General features: G+C 35.4%; 1 protein-coding gene across 12 annotated transcripts in view; it reads left to right on the plus strand.

The window, feature by feature from the left end:
- The window catches only part of KDM4C (lysine demethylase 4C), a 259501-nt gene that overhangs the window by 228173 nt on the left and 19317 nt on the right, over positions 1–12011 (plus strand). For 8 of the 12 annotated variants that reach the window (XM_065046062.1, XM_065046063.1, XM_065046064.1 and 5 more), the window contains 3 exons: positions 2178–2363; positions 7700–7807; positions 9122–9292. In XM_065046062.1, coding sequence (XP_064902134.1) covers positions 2178–2363; positions 7700–7807; positions 9122–9292 — 465 coding nt within the window. The remainder of the gene's footprint in view (positions 1–2177; positions 2364–7699; positions 7808–9121; positions 9293–12011) is intronic. The other 4 variants (XM_065046072.1, XM_065046068.1, XM_065046070.1 and 1 more) reach the window with 1 other exon arrangement.

The raw sequence follows: 12011 nt of genomic DNA on the forward strand, positions 1-12011 counted from the left end.
TTCATTAGTATTACTATAATTTTAGTCCATCATGGTGGGAATCAGAATATAGTCAATAGTAATTTGACATCTTTTTTTAAATTGTTTTTTTCAGTACTTTTGAGTTGCAACTTGGAAAAGTACTTTGAAAAATAACTTTTCTTACAATATGTCAGTTTGTCTAATACGCTCTTATTAAGTTAATCTATGCTGGAACAGCACAGCTTAACTTCATCCTTCCTTTTGCAAGGAATGATGAAGTTTTGCTCTAATTTCTGTGGATTTGGCCAACCCACTTCATGTGTTAAATGTTCAGTTTTCCCCACTGCAGTTCCAGCTTCCCTTCCAGCATCTCTCACTGTCCTCATGTTGCTTTTGTTTTCCTCAGCCTTTCCACTTCTGAAAGGTGATAAGCCTTAAAATATTGAAGTAGAACAACTGTACATATATATAGTTGTAAGTGCATCTTTTTCTGAAGCATCAATCATGTAATGTAGCATTTTAGACTTCTGCATCTCCCAAGTTTTCATGATACCTTCGTAAGATGCTGAAGAAACTTAGAGCCACATTGTAGTGTTTGCATATTTGCCACTGTGCACAAGTACAGGCAAAAATTTAAGAGGATCAGCATTTTGTGTGGTAACATACTTCCTTACTGCTAGTTTAGCTGCACTTTACTGTTTTTATCCCTTTTCCCTATTATCTACATTTTGTTTGAATAGCATTTTTTATTGAGTGTTTTAGTCAGAACATGCAGCCTCAGCCTTTTGTTATTTTATTCCTGTTTCTTTTGTTGTTTTATTTTTTAAACACTCATATGTGTTTTATACTTCTGTCTTCTTTCATTAAGCTGACTGGTGAACTTGTGTGTGTATCTGTATGAAAAAGCATTCAAAAGGAGGTGTGTATTTGCATGAACTCAGTGTCTAGACATTACGCATAATAGATTTCCAATGTATTTTCTTTCTGGAATTCTCATTTTCCTGGGTTCAGAATATGTATATGTAAAAAAAAAATAATCTTTAAGCTTCCTTGAGAAAAAGTTACTTGACTTATCTGAAAATGGCTTCATGAGCATGAATATGAATGTGCACAGAGATATCAGCATATCAGTGAAGTCTCTGGAACATTTCTTTTGATGGTGAAATCATCTTTATCTCTTACTAGTCTTTCAAACTTGATGCTGCTGCAGCTGACTGAGCTGAGTTCTGGTCCTTTTAGTGAATGATAGTGTGCTGGTTTGACTGAAAATGAATTAATCTTCTTCATGCAGTTAGAAAGCTTTCTTTTTCATAGCCAGCACACTCATTATTTGGACTTTGTGTGAGAACAAAGGATAACACCCCAGGACAGAGTTAATGTTTCTAATTGCTCTGGTGTGAGAGCCAAGGACACTCTGAGCACTCTGTCCACAGGTGTGAGACATCGAGGAAGGGGGGCATGGATGGGGCAGAGCTGACTGGCATCCAGACTGATCAATCAGAGTATTCCATCCCATTAGCGTCATGCTTCATATTTAAGGAGAGTCGGGATCTTCCAGTCTCTCTCTCTCTGGCTCTTCTCTTTGCTCTTGGAGACCTATTTGCGGGAGTTCTGTTTGGGATGTTTAGTTCAGCCTTGCAGAGAGGCCTCCGGGCCTTCCTCCCTTTTTCCTCTATTTCCGGGATCGACTGTTGTGACCAGGTGCTGCTTCCTGGGACTGGCTGCTCCGTGTGGATGGAGTTTGTGAGGAATTGCATTGAGTATCTTTTATTTTACAAAAAAAAAAATCTCTGGTAACATGAGAAGAAGAATTTGATGTTAGTTAATTTTAAATACTTTGAATTATTAACCATGCAGTAAACATAAATCAAAATTATTCTTACTCATCTTCCCAGCTTAGGCAGACAAGAGAATCTTTAATAAAATCAGTGACTAGGAAATTTAGAACCAATGGAAGTAATCACTATTCCAGCAGCCTGTTTTCACCAAAACAGACCAACTTAAGAGTAATGTAAAAAGGGCAAAATGGTATCTATTAATTATCATATTACTGAGTTACCTTGTAGTTCACAAATGCTGGCTCTTTTGCCATGCCTGTTGCAAGGTACAGAATGTAACTGGTAAAGCACAAATAGCTTTTTAATCCTTGAGATACTTGCAGGATTCAACGGAGTTGGGGTAGTATGGTAAATATTTTGTCTATTTTGCTTCTACAGAAATGTATCTTCTGCAGACAGAGAATTAAGAAGATCTCTGGTGCCTGTATTCAGTGTTCATATGGACGCTGCCCAGCCTCCTTCCATGTTACCTGTGCCCATGCTGCAGGAGTGCTGATGGAACCTGATGACTGGCCATATGTTGTCTACATCACGTGTTCCAGGCACAAGATCAACCAAAATGTGGTAAGGAATTTGTTTCCTTCTTTTTTAATTGCAGAATTGAAGTATGTTTCTGGAGAAAATGGAAGAAAGGATCCACACCATATATTAGAATAGCTCTGTCTATCATATTCCATACATAGCAGACCGTTACTTCTTGAAAGATTTTTCTTATGGCATTACCTGGTAGAAATTATATGGCTAACACATTTTTGCATTAGCATCGTTGTTGAATGTGTTGTTTTGACAGCCAGAACAAGTATTTGAGTTCTCTGTTTTGTTAACCCTGAGCGTATTATAAATATCCACATCACAGTATCTTGCAAATACTCACAGATAGTGTGAGAAAAAGGAAATGCTCTATCTGTAAGTTATTTGTTCTGCAGCCAGTGTTTTGCAAATATCCAATTATAATTATTCAGTCATCTGGCAAAGTAACACTGGTATGTCACGAAAAATCATGTTATTACTGTGCCTTTTTATTTCTAGTCTGTGCTAAGGGGGAACCTTTAATTTTAGATGAGACACATGAAGAATAAGTTATTATTGTCTTGTTAGTTTTTATGTCTTTTGTTCTAATTATTGTTATTATCTTAGTTAAGAGAGACCTCTTGCTATATTTCTTAGGCTTTTAAAATTGTATTTTGTTTCCTAGCAAGTTAGTAAGTCAAGTAAGTTAGTCAAGGTGACAATTTGCAAGTTGCAAACTTTTTGTCTCCTTTGTACATTGGCAGTGAGATAAAGGAAACTGGTTAATGTCTGTATAATATATGTTTTTCTTTCAAGGCATTGTCAGTGAATCTTTGGTCTTAATGTCAAGACTACTGAAGAGTAAGATGTTCTTTCAAGTGTAGTAAAATGTAAAGCCTCCCAACTATAGTAAGCAGTCAGTCCTAAGTGTGCAGTCTGCTGGCGGTTCTTGAAAAGGGTAACAAATTGTGTGTTCAGGTTTAAAACTTACACAGAACTGTTAAGCCTTTTAAAGATTTTTTTTATTTTCCAAAATGAATAAACATGTGAAACCAGTACACTTTGTGTGATTTTAGTTTCTTCAAATGTTTTCCAAGAAAATTAGTTTCATTTGAAAAACAAACGAATCTATACAGGCAACGTATGTGCTTTTCTTGGCTTTCTTGGAAAACATTGCCATTAGTTGAAAATCACTGGGTTAAAATAATGGCCAGTAAAAATAAGGCTGTTCTTCCCAAATATTTTCTCATATTTGTTTGTGACAAATCTTTATACTCTAGGTAGTAGGATTTACATCAGTAGCTGAGAAATTATTCCCTGATCAAATAGGACTTTCTGTATAATACTTTCTTCTTTTCCCACTTCGTTATGTATACTGCATTTACTTCCTCAGCCCCTTAATTCTTCTGACTTCCTCTGATGTATCTGTCTCTTGATGCTGTTAAACAATGCATGTGATTTTCTTCACCTTATTTTCTTTTATGATACTAAATTGTAAATGTGCTGAAATTTGGGATTGTTCCTTCTATGTTTATACAGCACTTAATATAGTGGTATTATGTGTCCTAAACAGACTTTAGTATTACTGTTTCATGTTAGTTATTAAGAGAAATACCTACACAAAATGGAAACTGGATAGATCGATGAAGGAGAATTTATAGTTTCAATGTAATAAAAAACAGTGCAGACTTTAGCACTTAACTTTCTTAGTGTACACTTTTTCTGGAATAGAAAGTAAGTTATTAAATAGCTAATATTTTCAATGATGAGGAAAAAAACCCCACAATAGTAATAAAGTGACATGGAATCCCATAAAATCTATTTTTTCTTTGTGATTTTCTTGACCTGTTATAGGTAGTGTGAAAGAGACACCCACCAGCTTTGGAGAAACAGAATTTTATGTGGCTATTATTTAAGAAGTTGTGTGAAGGGTGTTTAAAGTAGCTTGGAAAAAGACTATCATGTCCTTTCCTGAAACTCAGCACAAACCTTTTGAAAAAAATTCTCTGTTATTATTTCCTATGACTCAAATCTAAATCAGATTTTCAGAAGAGAAAGAAAAATAATGTTTTTTTGGTTTTTCATTTGGCCAATACGTAGAAAGATAGATATTTTATTAAGGAATCTTTTTTTGTGAATTTCTTAACTTTCTCCTGGGACAAAGGAGATTGCCATATGTTTGTATATGCTTGGTTTTATACTCTGTCTTTTGGATAATTAAACTAATCACATCTTTAAGCCTTTGGAAGTTTTTTCGCCATTGGTTTTCTTGTTATGCTTTTCTTAGCTATTAGCTATTCCTTCATGCAGAAATTACATTGCTCTTCACCATTAGGCATAGCAATGTATCTTACTTGGAAGGAACTCTTTGTTTTTCTGTTGTGTTAGCTTCCTTGCTTGAAAGCAGAACAGGGGAATCATGCAGACTGAAATATTACACTCACTTTGCAATTTTTTACAGGAACCAAATAGATAGTCTTCTCAGCAAGAAAAAAAAAAAAATTCTTGGGCTTAGCAGTTGAAAATATTGTACATAAAGCAAGGACACTATTATTTGTCCTCATTTCAAGGAAACAAAATACAAAATGTCTGATTTTTCACTAGTATTGTCTCTAGATATTGTGCCTAAATGCTCAGAGAACACCTGTGACTGCTGTTTTCTTCAAGTTTAAAAAAAACCACCAAACAATCCAAAAGTCAGCAGCCAAAGGATCGCTTGTGGGCACTAGGAAAAACTGTGACATATATCTACAGTGGTGTTGTAGTATGTAAATCAGTGAGGGTGCTCAACAAATATCTACCTAAATACAGATAAACATGCATTATTACTGATACTAGTGTATCTCTTCACCTCAGGCAAGGACTTACTGCAATAATGAGGTGGAGTACACATCAAGATTATTTACAGCTGTGATCTCAAGCAAATTGTGTCCAAATTATTTATCAATATATTTTCACAGGCCTTTTTTCACTGGGGATGAGAGTATGTATTATCTTCAGGATTTTTTCCTAGAGTACTATTTTTCTGTCAGCCATGGAAAACAATGGCAGGTATTCTGGTGAAAAATCAACATAAGGGAAATCAAAAGGGGAAGCACAGTCCTTATATCCATACGGTGCTGCTAAATGAAGTAAATACAAAAATACTAAGAACTGGAGTTTTTAAATGTTGATATGACTTTTCAAAACCATGTTTTTTGGAGGTCCCTGGACCCAAAAGTAAGCATGCCTCTTATGTTTGCTGAAAGTACAGATTTAGAAATAACACAAAAATTTTCTACCAGGAAAGCTGGCTTATACAGAATGTTTCAGTTTCTTCCTGTTGCAGCCTATATTATTTTATGTATGTTTATTATGTAAACTGGAGTGTCAATATGCAAGGAACGCCCTGTGATTTACTATTATACTTACAGACATGGTCATTTTTTTTCGTTTATCCTCTTTGACTGTGTTTGTCTCTGGGCATGAAACATATCCCTCACACCTTTCTGTCACCTACCTGCAAGAACACTTGGAAGCACAGTTCAGAGCAGGTGCTGCACATGGATTTGTTTTGGTCAAAATAATTCTTCCATACACAAGGAAATGAGAAAAAGAAGTCGTACGCAACTATACTACCAGGAAGAAAAAAAATCCAGGTGATCCATACAAGAATAGCAAGGACAGCACTCAGGGTGAGAGGAAGCCAGCTGGAGGTAAACATACACTCACAGGTGATACTTCATTTCAAAAGTGTGATCAGAAGAGGCCAGTTGGGCAGCGCCAGTCGTGTGCAATTTGAAAGACTGTCTTCAGAAGAGGCAATGATAGGAGTTGCAAAAACCCTCTGGACAGCAGTTGAAAAAGCCTACTGTTGCTTTTTGCACAATTGCACATTATCTTCTGCTATTATGAACTGGTTCTTACCTCTATAGCACACAGAGAACAAAGGGGTGCTGTCGAACGGAAGCTGTAGATTTTTCTGTTGAATATCCAAGTAATGCAATGGCATTGTTTGCTATGTACTTCCAGCCCTTTAACATCTCAGAGAGACATGCCTTAGGAAAGACATATTATTCAAAAATCATGAACTGGCTTATTTTTGAAATCTCGTACATCATTTCTGTGCCTAAATTGCAGTTCCGACAAGTGAGCTTAAAATGATGATGTATCAAATAAGTCTCAGAATTTTGAGGATTCTCCATTTAAAAATCATAGTCAGATATTCAGGTATACACCATACGCCAATTTCATTATAATTATTATGGTTTTGTATACGTATAGTTTATCTATTTTATTTAAAATTTTTGTGTGCTGCCATCCAGAAAGTGAAGGAGAAAGTAATTTTCCCTTTTATCTTTTTGAAGTTTGCACACAGGAGAGGCGGTTAACTTTTTTTTTCTTTGTACATGGTTGTTTTCTGTGTTTCTGCCTCTTCGTTCATCCTTGGCTTAGGTGCTGTATAAGAAAATCAAGCTTTTTAAACCACAGCTTTCTCAATAATCTGGTAACTACCACAGATGTTTCTTTAATCTGATAGACTCTCTTACATAACAACTGTCCTTTCTGAGCAAAAATGACATTCTTAACATCAATAAATTCTTAAGATTTTCTGACAGGAAATGTTTTCTGGGACATGCAATCAATTACAGAGTGTGCTTGTCAATATTTTTTCGGGGAAATGAATCAAGAATCCTATCAATATAACATACTAAAAAAGTAATCTTCTCCTTCAGCTAGGATGCACTTCTGTTTTTATTTGTTCTAATGAGCAATGGCATTTCTTCTCTGAATATTTAATTGTTAAATGTGCCTGTATTGTCTCTTAAAATACTATATTTACCTTTCATCTTCTGTGAAAAGTTAAGGTTTTAACACACAACATTTAAACTTTGTAACAGAGCTATTTCTCCTTGGGCTTCTGTACTATAATATCAAACTTTTTCTATTGTCTCATATAAGTAAATCAGTTGATATTCTCCAGTTTCTTCCTGATCCCTTCCCCTCAAATAATTGAATAGGCAAAAGTCAAGAATTGAAAGGTGAGTTAACATTTATGCTTACATATGTTTCAAGATAAGATAAAGTGCTAATGTTATCGCTCCTGCAATAATACCAGTAAATTATTATAAATGTAGTTAATTTTCCTACGTAGTCTAACTATAGACAGGTAAAATGAAGAAGAATTTTGTCATACATGTAAATGGTTAAATAATTTGTGAGTACACTCAGAACATTATTTCTAGGTAGCTTGAAAATGCTTTAGAAACATCATTGGGTTTTACTGTCTGACGTGACCTCAACTAAATCCTCCAAATGCGTATGTCAGGCAGTGCTCTGACACACAGAGATTGATTTAGTGCACTATCTCCTGAAATGGTACATAGTATTTGTACTTGGTTTGCCCTTAGTTTGCAGGAGCAGAGAGGTTTAAAAGTTCCAAATCCCAGAAAACGGTCCAGAAAAGAAGCATGATAGCAACTGCAGTCTTGGCAAAACCAAAAGTGTCCATGTTTAAGGTGTGTTTTTCCTCTTCCCCAAAAGTATTGACATTGTTATTAATGCTTGGAGTCTAACAAAAGAACGGATGCTATCCTTAGTTCTCCCTTTGGTATTATTGTTAAAAATTCTACAGCTGTGGCATTTTTCAGATTTTCACAGACACTTTTTAAGATTATTATATTGATTGAAGAATTCATTGCCTTTGAAGGTTTGAAAAGCAGTGCTCAAAACCTCAGTAATTATTTTAGCATATGTAATACAGTATTTTAAAGCTGTTTATATAAACATTACTTTAGAAAAAAATTATGCTTAGTATATACCAGTGTAGTTGCCCCTTGTAGTAGATATAAACAAAGTCACAACAACTTACTGTTGTGTAAACACACAGACCTAAGTGAGGTAATAAACAGGCAGTCAGGATTTGGAGAAAGAAGTGCTCTAGATTTTATTTTTCCTGGTGAAGAAGGTTGCTTTTTAAATGGAAGTTTCACAGGGCTTCATTAATTGGGGGCTGATGTGTAACAGCTGTCTGCATCATGTGAGCTTCTGAGTATTAGCTCACTTACAAGGTTCCAATCTCTTCTTTATTTCTAGAATGCACCAAGTAGCTATTGGTGTAGAATTTTTGCATAGTTTAACAACCCTGTTACTCTTCTCATTGACGGAACTAGCTCTGAGGAGTTAAAAATGAGAAATGAAAAAAAAATATTGTCACTGATTTACTACGTAAATAACTGAGGTTTACTACATAAATACCTGATGAAGAATGATGAATCTTGTCTGAAGTTTCAAAGCAAAAAGTCTTCATATTATGGGTTAAGAAGTTATTCATACACTGCTGTAAGCAGCTGTGAAAAGAACTGGAAATGCATTTAGTTATTGCATCCGATTTAGCAAAATATTAAGCAATTATGTAGAATTATACTGAAATCCAGGGCTTAAAAAATCTCATCATTTAAAACAATGCATGACTGTGCCCTGGATTCATCACATCTGACCTCTTCAAGCAAATTCTACAAATTATTCTACAACTAAAATTTATAAAGATTGCTAATTGTGTGTTAGTGATCTGATGCAGAGTAGTTAGAAGGTGTCAGCTGCAAAATATTTTTGAGTGCTGTTATTCTTCAGATGCCTTTTGTTTTCTCACAAAATGAAACTTTGTATGTAAAACAAATCTGTGTGATCAGGATTGGAATGAAGTTTTGCATTTGAAATTTTTACATTGTGTGGTGAACTGTTATCAATTCTGTTTTGACACTGATAAATTTCTGATGAGTAAGGTGGTATTTTAAAATTAGTTTTTGTTTTAAATTCTTCTTTTTTTCAAGAGAGCTAAAACAAGTGAGAAGGCCATTACGGTTGGGCAGACAGTCATCACGAAACACAGGAATACACGTTACTATAGTTGCAGAGTCATAGGAGTGACATCTCAACTTTTCTATGAAGTCATGTTTGATGATGGCTCTTTCAGTCTGGATACTTTTCCTGAAGACATTGTAGTAAGTACTTTCTCTGATACCTGTTATTTTTTATTTGGTGTTGAGGGCTTTGTTTGTTTGTTTGTGGGGTTTTTTGTCATTTTTATTGTTGTGGTTTGGTTTGGGGTTTTGGTTGTTTGTGTTTAAACTAGAGAGTTAGAAGCTCTCGAGCTACTTATTTTGACCTTGAGAAGGTAGCGTCTTAATATTCAGTTCATGTTTGTTGCTTTTGCTGCTAAGAATGATTATTTCCTAATGCACTTCCAAACCTTGGTTGTTCTAATTAGTCTTTGCCATTTGACCAAATGAATCAAAAGTAATCTTACAAAGTATTTTAATTAAATAAGAAATATGTATTTAATAAAGGATATCAGAGAGGGAATTCCGTATATCCTTATCTGTCTCTCAGAGATAACTCGTAAAAATTCCTTCCTGAATAGAAAAATCCTGTTGCAATGGGAAGAATAGCTCTCAGGAATCTGTTCTAACAACTTGTTTACACTGTCTGATATTTAGTTTGTGAGATTACATTATTAATGATAAAAATCATCAGGGAGAAGATTGTGTAGTTTATTGCATTTCCAAAAAGCAATTGAGATTTTGATTTCCCTTATGCACCTATATAAACTACCAAGTTTTTCAAAACTGTTAAGGACCATATTGTGCACTTAGTTAGCACATATGAACACAATTTGGAGAAAATTGGGGAAAGATTCTGTTTCCCTCCACATTTGCAATGAATACATTCAATGTTAACCTGTTCATCAGATGCTGCTTGATGTCTTTCTCATTATATGACTCTAATCCTTGGTTACTTCCCATGCTCCTCTGAGTCTTTTTTTATGCTGAACTGATGTTTTTGGTGTACCTCCTAGTAATAATCTCTAAATGTTAGAGTCTTCAGTGAGCACTGGACTGCAAAAGTGCTGTTTGTTGCAACACCACTTTTCACTTAGCCCTGTGTCCTTTTGTGCATGTGGATGGGAAGAGTTGGGTATATGGAGCAGTGCGTAATACATGTTTTGCAGTTCAAGGGGTGCAACCCCCAGGAGTTGTATTCTTTTCCTGTGAAGGTCTTTGAACTGTTCCGTTTTCTGCAGGCCTCATGTTTTCCTGGAAGTAGTATTGGCTGACAGATACATCAGTGGAAATGATACTGTTTTTTTCTTAGAAGCTTCTTAGTTATTGAAAAGCCTGATGCCTTTTGAAAATACAGTATTTGAAAGGGTACATTTCAGAGCAGTGTATGGGCATTGAGCTGTTTACCTCCCACTGGTCTTAATAGAAGACAGTCAGCAAATCCCTGTTACATGTCTTTGAAAATTTATCCTTTAATTCGAAACACTCCAAAAGGCTCCAGTTATGATCAAAGACATTCTGATTTAGGATGATCAAGATATTAAGCAAATGTGGCTGTATTGTTATTAGAAACTCCTTTTTGTGTATGCCTGCATCAAGGATCTGGTAAGGCAGAGATGAGAAACTGCTTGCCACCATAGTGGGGTAGTCTGATCTCAAGCTACGAATAAATGTAATCAGGTCTGGGTATGCCTCAGTGCTTCTCAGATAGTAGGTGAACAACATATAATTGTTTGATGGAAACACCAAACGAATTTCTCATTCCTTAGAGAAATCTTGTTGTGTTTTCATTAGATAATATACCTGCAGCAGTTACAGGAAGGGGAAAAAAATGTTTCTTCTTCTGCCTGGACTAAAACTTGCTAATCCATGCAATGTGCGTATCAGGTGTTAGTGCCGCTGGGAGGACTTATTCATCAAATCTGGTGTGAAAGCATGTTGCTGCCTTTTGAAGAACTTATTTTTCTAATCTGTTTTCACTTTTCAACCAGCTCACAAAGACAGCACGAGCTTTCTGCTTTTCCAGTATGTGCTGAATCCACTACATAATTTCAGCTCAGCTCACAATAGACCGCAATTCCAATGTTCAGACACAGTGATTTATTTTTAAGGAGAAAAACATGGATCAGGGAAATTTCAGTCTTGAAACTTTGTGAAATTCTGTTTGCGTGTGAGCATTTAATAACTACCAAAGCAAGGTATACATTGTTCTCTTCTCCTGCGTATTTTTATTAGTTTGTGTTAGCATTTGCTAAATATATCAGGTTTTGTTTTTGTTTTGTTTCATTTTGTTTTTCAAGTGTGGATGTTAGATATGGGCATAGATACATAGATTTTTGTTGATGTGCTAGCTAGTCAGCTTTTCCTCAACTCATGAGGTGCAAGAGGGTGCAAAAAAGTACATGGGTACAATTGTTTGCTGGAAGCAACAGCAGGACAACTTCCTCCACTGACCAGTATAAGCAGTATTCTTTGCTGTTGTTTCACCTTGTGGTTATCAAGCAAAACTTAAGCAGACAAAAAGGAGTGTACTTACTCTTGCTGCCGTGACATAGCCACACTGTTTTAGTTTACTATTAAATGTATAAATGTAGGCATTGTCCATTGAGAAGGTAGAGCTGACCTGTAGGTTGTCATGCCCACAACCCAAAATGGACTTTGCCTTATAAAATCTATAAATTGAATACTATCTTAAGTTGTATTGTAGCTTATGGAGTGATGCTTTAAATGTTCCTTACAAGCAAGAGCATCTTAACAATTGAGGAAGTGACGTGTTTGGAAGGACACTTGGATACTATATGCAGGAGTTCATGCGTTTGTTTTGAAAACCACATCATCATAATTTTCTGAGGTCCTGATAAAATCAAAAAAGCATACTCTC

The sequence above is a fragment of the Columba livia genome, chromosome Z (genome assembly GCF_036013475.1).
Source record: "Columba livia isolate bColLiv1 breed racing homer chromosome Z, bColLiv1.pat.W.v2, whole genome shotgun sequence".
NCBI lineage: Eukaryota > Metazoa > Chordata > Aves > Columbiformes > Columbidae > Columba > Columba livia.